General features: G+C 38.0%; 1 protein-coding gene across 3 annotated transcripts in view; it reads left to right on the forward strand.

The window, feature by feature from the left end:
• Window positions 1-17,204, forward strand: part of LMBRD1 (LMBR1 domain containing 1) — a 123,858-nt gene extending 106,654 nt beyond the window's left edge. For 2 of the 3 annotated variants that reach the window (XM_060167613.1, XM_060167615.1), the window contains exons 15-16: window positions 16,409-16,500; window positions 16,639-17,204. In XM_060167613.1, the coding sequence (XP_060023596.1) occupies window positions 16,409-16,500; window positions 16,639-16,746 (200 nt within the window). In that variant the 3' untranslated portion in view covers window positions 16,747-17,204. Of the gene's footprint in view, window positions 1-12,277; window positions 14,344-16,408; window positions 16,501-16,638 lie in introns of those variants that run through there. The other variant, XM_060167614.1, reaches the window with a different exon arrangement.
• Window positions 17,205-17,738: the final 534 nt, after the last annotated feature.

Raw genomic sequence — 17,738 nt, forward strand, 5'->3', positions numbered from 1 at the left:
ACACACCATACCGGGTGAACAAAATTAACATCACCCAGGGGCAGCGCGGCCTGTGCCTCAGGATGTGACGCCCTGGGAAGAACGGGGAACAAGAATCAGATCCCGAGGAAACAGGAGACAAACCCAGACTGACGACTGACAAACAGGGTATAAAGGAACTGGCTGTGTGCTTCAGAACTGTCATTGTCGTCAAAGACCAGAGGCTCAGGAACTCACAGATTCAGGGTAGTCAAGGAACAGCAGAACACAATGTAATACGTGGTCCTGGATTGGATCTTGCGCTAGAGGGTAAATGCACTGTGAAAACTACACTGGGATAAATGACATGTTAAAGAATGGACTGTAGAGCACATTTTAAAAAATAGAATCATTATTAAAATTCCTAAATTGAATAGCTGTTCTCTGGTTATGTAAGAGAACATCCGGCTATTAAAAAGTGCTCTGTTGTTAAGAGGTTAAATCACATGATATGTGGTTCAGAAAACATACGTATATATTTTGAGAAAATGATAAAAGGGAGGGAAAAAAAACACATGAGAACTACTGTACACCACCAGATGGCTACTATTTTAATAACTGACAGTACCAAGTGCAGGCCACGATATGGAATTACTAAAGATAACCACTTCTAATTACCATTTTGGGGGTATTATAATTACATTATTTATATAATTATACATTATTTATATCCTTTTAAAAATTTACACTTCTATGTATTATTTTTCTTAAATTCCAAAAAATTTAAATTGATCTGCCCGGTGGTTCAACGTGATAAATTTTGCCCCACAAAGTGACAGAACCTATTTTGAACATAAGAATTAGTGAATACAGTGTATGCTATCTGGTAATTCCCTAAGCAATTTAGATTAAAAAGTATACCTTCTTGTGCAAGTGAGTTGATCTTTTGTGTTTACTTTCAGTTTTGAATCTGCTACAAAATAATTTGTCTCACATTTTCCTGTCATTTCTGGTATAAATTTCTAGCATCAAATATACCTTGGTTTAATTATAGGAATATTAAGCTGTGGAAAATGAGTCATTCTTTGACTAGGTTTACAGAATGTATTCCTTTTGAGGCTCTGCAAAAGGACAGTTTAAATCCACAAAGAGGGTAAATGCACTGTGAAAAATACACTGGGATAAATGACATGTTGAAGAATGAGGCTTTAGAGGCTCTGCAAAAGGACAGTTTAAATCCACAAAGAACATAATGAAAACTCTTCAGAAATTAAACCTCTGAGGACACATAATACTTGAAAACTTGTTGAAGAATTTTTTCATATATTTAAATAACCCACCAATTTAAATGCAAAGATGGTAGTCTATGTTTGGTTATGTAATCCAACTTACTTAAACAATTTAAGATATTTCTATAAATTTCTCACCTATTTTTAAAGATAGAGCAATTTTTACACTTTCTTATGTTAAGCATTTGCTCAGAAAGCTGTGAGTGAAACAGGAGGATTTTCTAGTCAAAGTCACTTCTTAGGATAGTGTCAGAAACCTAGTACCTTCTTTCTGGATATTTTCCATACGTACTCCAACTCTAGCATCTTATCCATTCCAGGGCACTCTCTTGTTAACAATTCATAGTAGACTAAAGTCTAAACCATTCCCAAATGCTGCTCTGAAGTTTTAAAAGCTTTTTAATCCCATAAGATGTGGGGAACTGACACCAACATTGTGTTGCTAATGATCAACAGTTCTGGGCACTGACGCATTTCCCTGCCCCTGCGTTAAGTACCACCGAGAACAAACACAAACGGTTGACAACTCCTACTGTGAAACAACTCCAATAGCTTACTTACCAAGATGAATTGCCCAAGAAGACTTGCTTCGGGATTTCTCATTTCACTGCGTCCAGCAACCCAAAACCTATGTCATAAACGTAGCCCAATTCTAGCTTGTTCCCCACAGTGTCTAAGACCTTGATAAAAGTGGTCCAACCCAGCCCCTTAAACCTTATAAATACCCTTTGCCTTTGCCCTCCTTGATCTCCCTCACTGCAGTTAGTCCAATAAATGTAGTTTTACTAGATCAATGAGGTTTTCTAAGTCATGTTTTGGAGACTTGACAGTTGACAATAAATAAACCTAGTTATTCCGGATAATTTAAGGGGTATTAATAATTTAATAAATTCAGAATCTTAGATTTCCATTCCTATCTTCTAACCACTATCTGGTTTATCTATACCAAAATGCATGTCCTGCCAACCCCTCAAACCTCAGTTCCAAGGTTGAACTCCTTTCCTTCCCTCTTCCACTTAGTTTCCACCTGTCACCCTCATCTCATAGGGTAGCAGGAGTTGTCCTCTGCCTTTTGTGTGCCCTAAGCTGTTTACTCGGAGGGAAATCTTGAAATCATGTTTGCATTTTCTTGCTCCTCCAATACTAACCAGTTTCCACTTCCCACCGAGGTTAGATAAGAAATAGCAAACAAAAAGAAACAACTTGGGTATTTACCCATCAATGAGGATACTTGAAATAATGTTACATACAATGTAATGATACAGCTTTATATGTTTTGACAGAAAAATATTCACCATATTTTTGATGATAGATGGAAGAATGTATATATTATCTCATGCTTTATGCTTTTGTGCATAAACAGTGTAGAAGTCAGGCTGCAAGTTCACAAGGATAGTTCAGCATACTTACATCAATCAATGTGATACACCGCATAAACAAAAGATGAAACTACATGAACATCTCAGTAGATGCAGGAAAAGAAATTCAACGTCCATTCATGATAAAAACTCTTACCAAAGTGGGTATAGAGGGAACATATCTCAACCTAATAAAAACTATTTATGACAAACTCACAGCCAAAATAATGCTCAACAGTGAAAAGCTGGAAGCCTTCCCACTAAAATCTGGCACGCGACCGGTATGCCCACTCTCACCTCTTCTATCCAACATAGTATTGGAAATCCTAGCCACAGCAATCAGACAAGAAAAAGAAATAAAAGTTACCCACATTGGTAGGTAAGAGGTAAAGTTGTCATTATATGCAGATGACGCGATACTATATTTAGAAAACCCTAGAGACTCCACACAGAAACAACTAGAACTGACAAATGAATTTAGCAAGGTAGCAGGATACAATATTAACATACAGAAATAGGTTGCTAACAATGAAATATCAGAAAGGGAATGTAAAAAAACAATACCTTAAAAATCACATCCAAAAAAATAAAATACTTAGCAAGACCTGACCAAGGAGGTGAAAGACTTATGAGCTGAAAACCATAAAACATTAATAAAGGAAACTGAAGATGATTCAAAGAAATGGAAAAATATCCCATGCTCTTCGATTGGCAGAATTAATAATGTTAAAATGGGCATACTACCCAGAGAAATCTACAGATTTAATGCAATCCCTATCAAATTACCCATGACATTTTTTCACATAACTAAAACAAATAATCCTAAAATTTATATGGAACCATAAAAGACCCAGAATTGCCAAAGCAATCCTGAAGAGAAAGAACAAAGCAGGAGGTGTAACCCTCCCAGACTTCAGACGGTACTACAAAGCTACAATAATCAAAATGGCGTGGTATTGGCACAAAAACAGAATATGGATCAATGGAGCAGAATAGAGAGCCCAGAAATAAACCCACCACACCTACAATCAGTTAATCTTCATCAGGAACTTACAGTGGAGAAAAGACTGTCTGTTCAGCAAGTGGTGTTGGGAAAGCTGGACAGCTGCATGTAAATCAGTGAAGTTAGAACATTCCCTCACATCGCACAAAAACTCAAAATGGCTTAAACACTTGAACATAAGACATGACACCATATAACTCCTAAAAGAGATCAGAGGCAAAACATCCTCTGGCATAAATTGTACCAGTGTTTTCTTAGGTCAGTCTCCTAAGGCAGTAGAAGTAAAAATAAACAAATGGGGCCTAATCAAACTTACAAGCTTTTGCTCAGCAAAGGAAACTGTAGACAAAGCGAAAAGACAGCCTACAGAATGGGAGAAAATATTTGCAAATGATGCGACCAACAAGGGATTATTTTCCGACATATACAAACAGCTCATACAATTCAACAACAACAAAAAACAACCCAATTGAAAAATGGGCAGAAGACCTTAACAGACATTTCTCCAAAGAAGACATACAGACCATAAAAAGATGCTCAATGTTGCTAATTACTAGAGAAATGCAAGTCAAAACTACAAGGAAGTTCCACCTCACACAGGTCAGAATGACCATCATTAAAAAGTCTACGAATAACAAATGTTGGAGGGCATGTGGAGGAAAGGGACCCCTCCTACACTGTTGGTGGAAATGTAAACTGGTGCAGCCACTATGGAGAACAGTGTGGAGGTTCCTCAGAAAACTAAAAATAGAATTACCATATGATCCAGCAATCCCACTCCTGGGCATATATTCAGATAAAACTATAATTTAGAAAGATACATGCACCCCTATGTTCATAGCAGCACTGTACAATAGCCAAGACATGGGAAAAATCTAAATGTCCATCGACAGATGAATGGATAAAGATGTGGTACATATATACAATGGAATACTACTCAGCCATAAAGGAGAATGAAATAATGCCATTTGCACCAGCATGGATGGACCTAGAGATTATCACGCTATGTGAAGATAAGTCAGAAATAGCAAGACAAATACCATATGATATCACTTACATGTGGAATCTAAAATATGACACAAGTGAACTTATCTATGAAACAGAAACAGACTCACAGACTTGAGATCAGACCTGTGGTTGCCAAGGGGAGGGGGGTGGGGGAGGGATGGAGTGGGAGTTTGGGGTGAGCAGATGTAAACTATTAGACACAGGATGGCTAAACAACAAGGTCCTACTGTACAGCACAGGGAACTACATTCAGTATCCTGTGATAAACCATAATGGAAAAGAATGTAAGAAAAGAATGTTTATATATGCATAACTGAATCACTTTGCTGTACAGCAGTAATTAACACAACTTTGTAAATCACCTCTACTTCAATAAGAAAAAAATGTGTGGGGCTTCCCTGGTGGTGCAGTGGTTGAGAGTCTGCCTGCCGATGCAGGGGACACGGGTTCGTGCCCCGGTCCGGGAAGATCCCACATGCCGCAGAGCAGCTAGGCTCGTGAGCCATGGCCACTGAGCCTGTGCGTCCGGAGCCTGTGCTCCGCAACGGGAGAGGCCACAACAGTGAGAGGCCCACGTACAGCAAAAAGAAAAAAAAAAAATGTGTGTGTGTGTGTATATATATATATATATACACACATGTGTATATAATATATATTATATATATATAATATATATATTAAAAAAGTCGGGCTGTATCTCCAGGAAACAAGATGTGGAATAAAGAAATAAATATTCACTGTTTTTTGTTGTTGATAAATAGCTTTTATTCTGTAACTAAAGAAAAAACACCGTTAAGCCTTTTAAAGGATGAAAACAGTGAGAGACCAGATAGTGGCATGCGTCTGCTCAGTAGCTATTGATTATAGAGAAGACTTTTTTCCTTCCAGTTTGTTGAAAGGTAGCAGTGGGGGGAGGGTAATTACTGAGACTTTGAAAAAATGTATTTCCTTTTTTTTTCTTTCGGCCATGCCGCATGGCTTTGTGGGATCTTAGTTCCCCAACCAGGGAGTGAACCCACACTCTCAGCAGCGAACGCGCGGAGTCCTAACCACTAGACCGCCAAGGAATTCCCTGAGAAAATGCAATTCTCGAATTCTTGGTAACATCTTTTTCCCAGAATATGAAATATTTCTTTCTACTTGAACTTCTGAGTTTCCAGGAGATTTTATAAGTCAAGGTAACTAAGCAGTAGTGCTCAAGTACTTACATAATCACTAACAATGGATTCAGGTGATTTTTTTTTTTTACCTACCAATACTTTCGCCTGTAAGCAAAATTAAAAAACAAAAATAAAAAAAAATTTTTTTAATTGAAAAATGTATTTTGCAGGAGAGACTACTGTTTAAAACTAGTTTTATTGAAGGCTACTCCACTAGTTTACATTTGATGTTTGGTATACAGTTATAAATAAAAAGCTCATTTTAAGGAAAGCCAATTTTAAGAGGCTGAAAATGAAGCTGGTCAAGGGATTTCATTAGAAACTTAGCTGTATGGCCTGAGGTTAAAAAGGAACACTGATGCTTTGTGATGACAGTATTTGTTAATGTCTCCTGTGGTGCTGTGTGCCCAAGTGGGTGGCCCATAAATGTAATTTGAAATGAAAATAGTACCAGACTTTTTCTGCGTGGATTTAAAAGACAGGTTTGAATATGGACTTCAAATTTAATACTTCCTACCCCATGTTAAGTGAAGCTAATTAATTTTAGCTTTCTGGAATTTTGTAGCAAGAAGATCCACTTAAGGAGAATATATGTAATCCTTTCCCTCAGACTCAAGCACATGGGGCCTTTAAAAAAAACACTATATGGTCTTTTTGTCTTATAGTCTGTAAATTTGGAGGTGGGGATGGGAAAGTTAAGGACAGATTTAGTCTAAAGATGAGGAGAAGTCAGGTCACCTAGAATTGTGATAATTTTGATAGCCTTATTTAGAAAGTTATCCTGTTTATTTGAGGAATACAACAATAATAACAGCCTTTGCAATTTGAACACCTTTGGAAGATATTGACAATCATTTTTTCTAATACTGAGAATCAAAGCCTGTGTGTCTTGAAATTCTAAAATAAATTTATAAACGTCTTAATTTCCAGGATTCCATATGATCATTTAGTTTTTATCTATTCTTCCTTGCTTTTTCATGTAATAAATGTTTATATTGATATCTGGTATGTGCCAGGCACTCTTCCAGGTACTAGTGACACAACAGTGAACAAAGCTCAAATATTCCTGTCCCCATGGAGCTTACTTAGTAGAAGGAGACAAATAAGTATGTCAGGCGGTAAGCATTATGGAGAAAAATAAAGTGCCAAGGGAGAAGCCCTGCAGACCAAGGTGACAGCAGGTGCAGAGTGGGGTGGGGGAGGGGGACTGAAGTGGAAGAGGAAGGGCACGTCATCAAGGTTAAGGACTTCAGGTTTTACGCTCCGATGCAAAGTCTAGAAGGTTGCGAACAGATGACTTGATGTGATATGTAGACCAGGGCCTGGCAACCTTTTTCTCTAAAGGACTGGATAGTCAGTATTTTAGGCTCCGTGAGACCTACAGTAGGGTCCACACTGCTCAGCTCTGCCTCTGCAGCACAGAAGCTGCAGTAGATGGTACGTTACAGATGCCGTGGCCGTGTTCCAGCAAAACTTACAAAAACAAGGAACGGTCTAAATGTATCCTTTTGGGGTAAAGTTTACCAGCCCCTGAGATAGACCATAATAAACCAAGGGCAAAGGCAAGTTGAGAGAACTTTTGCAGGAATCCAAGGCAGAGCTTATGGTGGTGGTGGAAGTGGCAGGAAGTGGTCAGATTCTGGATAGATTTTGAAGGTAGAGCCAGTGGGATTTGCTGAGGAGTCGAGTATAGCATATGAGAAAGGGATTATGTGTGTGTGTTTTAGAGTTTTAATTAGAAAACAGTGCTTAATATTTTATATTCTATATTTGATAATATCTAGAATAATTGTCTTTTAAAATCTATTTGCAACTTTCAAGGCTGTCCTTTTTTTTCCTTTGAACCTGTTTGACTTTGTTCTTGGTATTCCATCATAAACTGAGAACTAATAAGAAACCTAATAACTTCTCAGTCTACCGTTGTTTACCGCACATTTTTTCATTAGGTTTTCCTTATGGCTGAAAGCACGTGTGTATTTGTGGTGTGGTGTGCAGGGTCAAGGGAGAAAGCGAAATTAAGATGTTAGCATTTTAGCTTAATCTGTGGGTAGTCCTAAGTGAGACTTATCAACCATATGAAAATAATATACAGAGCCTTCTTATTTTGGTAACGTGCTCTTATAAAAATGTTTAAAATGAATAATTATTGGGGAAGTACAAACTATTAGATAAGGTCTTGGACCGTATGTCCTGACTTCACTATTTCTTTTACTACCATCATTCTTCAATGATGGCACAGTTATCTTCTCTCACTTTCTCTTCAGCTAATCAGTTGCTAAGGGATGCAGAGTCTGTTGCCATAGTGACCCTCACGTCTCACCTAAATGACATGTCAGATGAATTGCTGAGCCTTTTATTTAACTAGTGGTCCACTCTGATCCACACTACACAGTGCTGTTAGCCTAATTGTTCTGAAGCAGTGGTTATCGAAGTTTCGTGTGCATCAGAATCACTTGGAACGCTTGCGAAATACATCGCAAAATTTTTGATTCAGTGGATCTGAGGAGGGGCCCTAGAATTTTCTGACGGTTTTGGTCTGCAAACCACACTGTGGAAACCGCTGTTCTCAAGTCCTCTGACAATGTCATTCCTCCACCAGGAACCTTAAGTGCTGCCCTGTACCATCTGATAACTTCAGCCGAGGACTGAAGGATTCCACTCTCTAACCCGTCCTGCATGTTTCCAGCCTTTTTTCATACACTTCCTGAACGTGGCCATCTTTTCCGTCTTTGCTTTTCAACTGTTTGTTCTTGGAATGTCACAGCCAATTTCTACCCATCTCCTTCCATCTTTGTCAGTCAGAATCCTGGCCATTTTACAAGGCTTCTTTCAAACCTGACTTTCTTTTTTGAATCTCCAAACATGTGTGCCGTTTCTCTTTTTTTCATTTGAATCCCCATAGCATTTATACTTCTGATGACATGACCTTACTCTGTCTTAATCTGTCTTCATCTATGTATCTTATCTCTGTCCTACCCTTTTATAGGAACGTGTAAGCTCCTTGAGGATAAGAAAACATATAGATATATATGAGTATATTTTTTTGCCTTGTTCAACCAGCATTTGTAGAATTGAACCACCTTTAAAATTTGTTCCTTTTTTTCTTTCTCTTGTTAAAAAATGTTCTTAAAGTAACATAAGATTGATATCTACCTAGTGTCTTGTCGCTTCCTGCTCACTTTATCTGTTGGAGGAAACCCATCATATTTACTTCCTTCTAAGTACATACTGACCCCTTTTCTTTGGATTAATTGCTTTCTAATTGTGCTGTTCAGCTCTAATGTTATAATTTCTGTTCATTGGACTTCTGATGCATTAGAAACCATATCTTCTTTCTTGATTTCCTTCCCAAAGCTCTTAGTTTACCTAGAGTTAAAGAAAAGAAATGCTCTGCGTAAAATGTATATCTGAAAAGTATTATATCCTCCCAATTGATAGAATTGATGGGTTTGTGCTTAGAATTCTACGGAAGGCTTCATTTCTTTTAGAACTTTAAAGGCATTATACCATCTGTGTTTCATTTTTGACTGGTGAGAAATCCAGCGCCAGTCTATTTCTTCTTTTGAAGTTAACTTGATAGTTTCTGTTTTTCCCATGTTCCCCTTGGGGAGCTCTTGTTCACTAGTTGCTGGATATCTTCAGTTCATCATCTGTCTCCTCTCATATCTGGTATTTTCAGCCTACCATTTTGCTCTAGATTCTTGGATCTGTATTCAGCTTTATCTTCAAACTATACCCTGAATTCTTTATTTCATGTAACAGATTTGTACTTTCCTTGAGGTACTTTATGTGTCTCATTTTTCTTTTTCAAGCATCTTTGTTTTATGGATGTAATATCCTCGTCAATATGTGAAGATACTAAACATTTTTCTTAATCGTTTCCTTGTTTCCTTTAAGTAAATTACATTTCAGTTCATCGTGGAGCATTTCTGTTTATCTTGTTCTTTCCCCTCATGCTGATCGTTTTCTGTATATATCTGATGATTCATTCATATTTATGCTAGTTTGTATTTAAGTATCAGGAACCTGGGAACCCTCATCACTGGGGACTTTATGACTGGGGTTTCTTGATCCTCAAGTTATATTTTAAAGTAAATGAGAAGGAAACCAGCTGTTTTACTGGAGACCTTTTAAATGTGGCGTTCCATCGTCCAGAATATTGCTGAGGTCTCCCATCACTGGGTGGCCTTCCTCCCATTCTCTTTGCTGTTAAAAGTTTGCTCCTGGGGCTCCCCTGGTGGCGCAGTGGTTGAGAATCTGCCTGCCAATGCAGGGGACATGGGTTCGAGCCCTGGTCTGGGAGAATCCCACATGCCGCGGAGCAACTAAGCCCGTGAGCCACAACTACTGAGCCTGCGTGTCTGGAGCATGTGCTCCGCAACAAGAGAGGCCACGATGGTGAGAGGCCTGCGCACTACGATGAAGAGTGGCCCCCGCTCGCCGCAACTAGAGAAAGCCCTCGCACAGAAACGAAGACGCAACACAACAAAAATAAATAAATTAAAAAAAAAAAAGTTTGCTCCTGGCTTTATTCCTGCTCCATAAATTTAATGAGGTTCTGGGAAACAGGACAGGAAACAAATGACTGTGCTCAGTCTGCTCTCTTGAACCAGAAGGCTTTGTGTTCAACAAGTTAAAGTAGTCCTTCATGGTTAAGTACTGTGAACTTATAATCTTTCACTTGACAAATAATAACTGTGTTGATAGCCTCATTCCACTTAATTCTACCTGTCAAATGGGCAGAGCAATATTGAAGTTAGAGTGATGAGATAGAATTATTATTTAAGAATCCTGCTTGATCTCCAACATGTGTATTTGACTCCAGATAGGTGGAGAGGAAACTAAACTTTTAGCCAGATGGAAGTTTATTAATTTACCATAGGAAGTATAACCATGAAGGAAACTAGAGGCTCGGGGCTAGTGAATTCTCCATGGAGGAAGGAATCTGGAAAACCAGATTTATAGTCACGTAGTTTCTAGGTGGGCCTGGAGTCAGAAGAGGGCCTCACTGACATTGGCTGGTATCATCCAGCTGAGAAAGCCTTATGTATTGTGTCCGTTGTCAAGTGAGGTTGCCGTGCAGACCAGAAAATTAAGTATTGATCAGAGCATATTTTTCTTGGGTTTTGCTTGAGATCCAGAAAGTCTCTTACTTTTTCTAGGTGACATTTTGATTGTGTTGATGACAGTTCAGCTAGGACAGTACACTGAAGTGAACTAGGTGTAAGGTTTCTCAGTTCTTCGGAGACCACTCTGAAGACAGCCCAGGTGATTTTGTAAAACTTCTCAGCCACTTTTTATAGATCCTTGCTTAAGGATGCTGTCTCCTAAAACATAAAACTTTTTTTTTTAAGCACATGTAGAATTCTCTCTAATTTAATTCTCAGAAGTTCAGTTTATCTTATCACTATCCATCAGAAGTAGATATTATCTCAATGACACTTAGAAAGAAACTGATACTTAGAAGTTAAATGATTCCAGAATCTCACAGTAAATATAAGTGGCAGACTCAAGAACCAAATCTCAATTTTCTATCTCTAATATTTTCTGCTATACCCCTTAAATTACTATCATTTTATGAAAAAGATAAAGTAATAGAAAGCAGTTGTTTTATATTTTACTATCTTGGACAATTAAGAGTCATAGTAGGGCTTCCCTGGTGGCACAGTGGTTGAGAGTCCGCCTGCCGATGGAGGGGACACAGGTTCGTGCCCCGATCTGGGAAGGTCCCACATGCCGCGGAGCGGCTGGGCCCGTGAGCCATGGCCGCTGAGCTTGCGCGTCTGGAGCCTGTGCTCCGCAACGGGAGAGGCCACAACAGTGAGAGGCCCGTGTACCGGAAAACAAAAACAAACAAAAAAAACTAAAAAAAAAAGAGTAATAGTAAATGTAATTAATTTAGAGTTTACTAATACAGTTTAAGATTGTGTCTACATGTTATGCTAATGCTTACCTTTGTAACTCTCTTTTATAAGTTGGGTATAGCCAATTATTTTTATATGGTCAAGACAAATGAAATTAGGTGCATTCTTTCTTAAAGGAGCAATACATATTTTAGCATCTTTGAAATACATTAAACTTACTTAAATGTAATCAGAGCTCAACACAGATGATACTGGTTCTTAAAATAGTCACTATAAAAAGTTACTCTTTAGTACAAAACATGTGGCAAGTGCTATATTTATTAGCCCAGTACAATTTATATATCCATAAAATATAATAAATCAATTTCCTTTAGAATTTCTGTGATTTTTGATGTTCACCAATTCTTTCTTTCCCTTTTACCCAGCTCCTGCAGTGAGATTTAACAAAACATTAAACTGTATGCCATTTGTTAAGTTTCAGATGAGGATACAATTTTGGTTTTTATTACATATTTAAATTTTTTCTGCCCTCCCTTATTTGGATATATGTTGCTGGTTGCTCAGATCTTTTTGTGCATATATATTTCACATGCTGTAAATCCATTTGACAGTAATTCACTGGCATTTTACTCCCCAGAAGCTCAGATCCAGCCTTCCTTTCATCCCGACAGCTCGTGTTTTCACTTGGATTGTTTCCTGGTTTGATGAACCTCTTCCTAAGCTCAGTTCCCTCTGCCAGCCTGCACTGCACTCATGTTATCCCCTTTGTTAAAACCATTTGGTAAATAATTCCTAATCATATCACAATAAAGCCTGAGATCCTTAGCCTGTTTCCAGTTAAGATTTGTACGTCTATTGTATTCAATAGTAGCAAGACCCTAATCAGAAACCAAAGTTAGCATGATCACGGGCAACCATGAGAAAGGAAGTGGTATTCCAAATAGTCCAATCTTCTCTGAGTTTTTTTGTCACTAGTCAAACAAAGAAATTGCTTTAAAATTCTCTGTGGTACATGAATTTTCCCAAATGCCCTCTCTCTGTATGTACATGTAACATAAGGATTTGTTTTATAAGTAAAGTACAAATATAGAGTTAATTAATTCTAAGCTGATTTCAAGTGAAGGTGTAACATGGTGATGACATAATGGTGGCTTAAATCAGCGCCAAGTATTGTTTTTCAAAATATATTTAAAGTAGAAGGTGCTATTTATTATAGTTAATGAGCAAAGTTATGTTAGTGGCAGTCAGCATACATTAACAATGACATAACCAGTGGTCTAAAAAGAAACAAGAAATAAATAGTATAAAATCTATCAGGTATATTTATAAAGGCGGCTGTTACATGAGAAACAAGTTTAATTGCACTTTCTGTTAGTTACGCATCTAGTTTGATGATGCGTGAGAACAGATGGGGGGAGGATGGTAGAAGCGGGATTTTGATTCTGTTCATACGCTCCAGGTGCTTTCTTGGCTCTTTTAATCCTGGTCTTTACTGTATGGCCACTTTGTCCGAAGAAAAAATTTTGTCTGAACCCCTACTTTTAGCTTTCCATTGTAAACATGCACTCTTTGGTGTAATTGGAAGTTTATGTGTCCCTGTGAGGAATAACAGCCAGCAGTCTCCTGAACAATTCCGGATTTAGAATGTACTCCCTAAATTGAGGAATTCACATTTACTTTGAAGGCCGAACCAAGTTCGAAATACTTACTGTAGTTTTTTAGATAGTAGTAGAAACACCTCTCTAGATCTCCTAGATATCTATGATTCAGGTGGGCAGCTGGGAGGTGGCAGATGGTGTATTCAGTGTGGAGTTAACACTCAAACATAAAATATATGCATGGGGATTATTAACTAAAATTCCTCTGTGGACATATGCCACTTTATACACATATAAATATAACGACACACATACATATAAAGATAACTATAAAAGCTGTTACGTATTTTTTCAACAACAAAGCAGAACACTAACGATGTACATTTTTTTCTTATTTTAGAAGGCTTGCATCAAATCTCCAGCCTTTGAAAGTGGTAAACATGTAAAATAGTGTGATAGGAAAAATATTTAAGATATGGTTTTTTGTGGTGGGGAAAATAATCAGCAGGTATAGCCAATTTGAAATGTCACTGAGTGGATTATTAGACCCCCTGGGAAAAGTGATTTGATTCTACCTGCTTTTGCCAGCTCAGCCTTTGTCTTGTAATCCCTGTTCTGGCCTTGAAATTTCTGGTTCGCTCAAGTTCTGACCCCCCAAATACCTTTAGGTATGGAAATGGGTAATAGAACTTTTTATTTTTTAAGTTTAGAGCATTAGCAATGTTGAGAAGGTTGAATAACTTTTTAAAAACAGGTTTGTGGCTTCCCTGGTGGCGCAGTGGTTAAGAATCCGCCTGCCAATGCAGGGGACGCGGGTTCAAGCCCTGGTCTGGGAAGATCCTACATGCCGCGGAGCAGCTAAGCCCGCGCGCCACAACTACTGAGCCTGTGCTCTAGAGCCCGCGAGCCACAACTACTGAGCCCACACACGCCACAACTACTGAAGCCCACGCGCCTAGAGGCCGTGGTCCACATCAAGAGAAGCCACTGCAATGAGAAGCCCGCACATCGCAACAAAGAGTACCCCCCTCTCGCTGCAACTAGAGAAAGCCCTTGGCGCAGCAACAAAGATCCAACTCAGCCAAAAATAAATAAATGAATAAATTTATTTAAAAAAAACAGGTTTGTACTTGTACAGTAGAGCTCATGTAATGCTTAAGCCATGAAAGATACTGTTGATGTTTTTAAAATAACTGTGAACAGGCATTTTTTACAGCCCGTTCCGTTCTTCATTTCAAATTGGTTATTTTTATTTAAAGGTATATGGCTGTGCAGCAGGTATCCTTTTACTGAATTATACACATTTAAATTTCACCAGATTCATTTGTATCTGTTTTGACTGTAGAGACAGAAGAATAATGAACACGTACAGAGTAGTCGTGATGCTAATACCTTAGCGAGTATTTTCCTCACTACTGGTGTGCACATAATCTTCTAAAATCTTAGGATGAGTTTTTATTGGCACCATTTGAGAGGTCTTGAAAATTTTATTCTTTATCGTGGTCTTAGTATATCTTGAAGAAAATGGACATTAACTGCCACTCTGCAACCCTCACTTGGTCTTCAGGATGAGCCTATCAGGAAGTGTGATGACAAGCAGAGTCTCGTAGTTCAGACTTGCCCGTTCACATGGCAGAGAAGTGACCAAATGATACCTGACGTCAAGTCTGTCAGGACCAGGGCCTGGACTTGCTTTGTCGTGCTGGACGTTTAAGTTATACTTTAATTTTCGAGGCATATTCAGAGCATCTTGTTTTGACATCCTTGGAATCTTCTCAGATTTTAGTCAAACGAAATTAGAAAATGTATTATTTAGCAATATGATCTTAAAGTAAAATATCCCCTTTTTAGAAAGCTTAGTTTTTCAGCAGTCACACTGAATATGAATGCCAGGTATTCTGATGGGTACTGTGGAATATTCAGGCCAATCCAGTGGAAAAAGTGGCAAATTGAGTGCATTGTATTACTGTGAAGCACCTTCTGTGATCGAGGGGAGAATTTGCTCTGGGGCAGTGGCTGACCAGTGGCTTTCTTGCAGGGAGGCGTCTCTGCTGCCTGAGCTCTGGCGCCTGGTGTGAGGCCGTGATCTGGGGGGCAGGGATTGTAGGACAGGAGAGAAACATTTGTCCCTCCCCTGCTGCTTGATACCTTTTTGGTTTTTCTTAGGAAGCTTGGAATATTCCTCTTAGACTTTTGTGTTGAGAAAGAGAACGAGGGATACGAAGGGGGCCCTTGGGGATCAGAGGATCCACTTTAAATTGCTGTCCTGCTCGTGAGAGGAAGGTGCTTCTCTGTTAAATGGCATGTTTTCCTGCCAGAAGCAGAGGCTGTCTGTCCAGCTGGGCATTGAGCCATCTGGAGGGACATGCTGAACTGTAGGGGAAGGGAGGGGAGGGTTGGGATAAAATAGAACCTAATGCTACTTTTCAGAAATCCATGGGACAAGTGGTTTTCATAAACAAGTATTTCCTTAGACTTCCTTTACTAGATATATGTATAAAGGACTTCGTAAACTAATGGAAATAATGTATTTGGATAAAACAGTATGGAGTCTCACACAAGTAACCAGTCTGCCGATTTCTCTTTAAAAGTTACTTTTTTTGTTTTTTTGAAGGAGAAAAGTAAGTGATTTCTTTTTAAATTCAAGCTATAATGCTGTCTAAAATTCAGACAGTAAGCAAATCAGTAAATAATGATTTTTCTGTATTTCTTTATAAGCAGCGGCAATTTTTTCAATAGCATTCTTAAAAAGAAAAAAAAGCTCAAAAAAATCTCTCAGTTGGATTCTTAGAAAAGAATGCTAACCACACCTGATTACTTTCTTCATTCTTCATCATGAAAACTTTGTCTGTTTTGTTTTAGGCTGTGTCTGGCATTCCAGGTTAAAATGCTTTTTCTATTTCAATTAAACTGAACTAGCCAATATAATTTTTTACACCCAAGAGCTGGGGTTACATTGGTGGCATTCACTTTTAAAAATATGTCATATTAGTTGATAATTTAAACTATATTAAGGTGATTGCAAGAGTGGGCTTTGGAGATAGGCCTAGATTTCAATCTTGTCTCTAACACTGATAATTAGTCTTGGTTAATAACCTTTTAGGTCAAGTATTAATAGTCTATTTCAAGAGAGAAACTACCTCACCCTAGTACTTTATTTGCTTTTATAGATCAATGTACTGTCACCCGGACCTACCTGTTCCTTCACAAGTTCTGGTTCTTTAGTGCCGCCTACTACTTTGGTAACTGGGCCTTTCTTGGGGTAAGTACAGGTGTCCCAGGGATGCTGTGACCATTAGTGGCCTGTTTTGGTCACAGCAATGCTATTGGGTTTTAAATTTGGTGCTTTCTGGATGACTTCAGGTTTGAGAAATAACATACAGCTCGTTTACATTTGCAGGTGTTCGTGATTGGGTTGATTGTCTCCTGCTGTAAAGGGAAGAAGTCGGTCATTGAGGGGGTAGATGAGGCTGACTCAGACCTGAGTGATGAGGAACCCTCTGTCTGACGGCTTCTGTTGCACAGGTTTACTAAGCTGACTCTGCATCTCTTGTGCATTTGTAAAGTGTCAAGCTAACCTTAGGATGTGAACTGACTAGCTTTCATCAAAAATGGGAGCATGGCTATTAAAAAACAAACTATATTTTTTATGTTTTCTGAAGTAACATTATTGTATCATAGATTAACATTTTAAATTGCTATAATAATACTATGTAAATATAAAAGTACCAGCCTTGTGAGGGAATGTTTGTGGAAATTTTTTTTTCCTCTAGTGTATGATAGTGTTGAATTGATTAAAAATCTTCCAGAATTAATATTCCCTTTGGTCACTTTTTTAAAACATAATAAATCACTTGTATCTGTGCCTTTGGGTCTCTAGAGTACTGTGGAATTTTCAAGTGTCTATATCTGATTGTTGAAAAATAATATTCACAGTATAGTTGATAAATAAATGTTATTCCACTATGCAGCTTGTTTTCTATTTTCTACATTAAATCACTAGCGCCATTGAAGTAGATTTCATGAACAGATTTCAGGCTGCTTGGTGTGCCAAGGTGTATTATATTGTTCAGACATTAGTCCATTCGATATCTTATCACCTCTACAGTATTTAAGGCATATACATTGTTATAAATAACCTCAAAAGTTGTATTCCAACATAAATGGGAATATTGTCAAGAATAAGTAATCCTGAAAAAAATCAGTGTACTGATCAGTTTAAGATATATGACATCATATTTTAGCTTTAAAGATATTTTCTCATTCTAAAGATTTAGAATTTGCAAAAGATATAGGGAAAGCTATGTACTATCAATAGGGTATTTTGAAGGCATTCTGGATACTGAGATCCTAGTTTACTAACACAGGCAAATTAGAACTCATGAAAAGCACATATTTTGATCCTTGAAGTAGAATACCATTAAGTTTCTGAAAAAGACTTAGGAATTAACAACCATCTCCCATTCAGTTCATCTCTCTCTTAATTTTTGTGTCACTTTG

This window comes from Lagenorhynchus albirostris, chromosome 12, assembly GCF_949774975.1.
Source record: "Lagenorhynchus albirostris chromosome 12, mLagAlb1.1, whole genome shotgun sequence".
In the NCBI taxonomy this organism is placed as follows: domain Eukaryota; kingdom Metazoa; phylum Chordata; class Mammalia; order Artiodactyla; family Delphinidae; genus Lagenorhynchus; species Lagenorhynchus albirostris.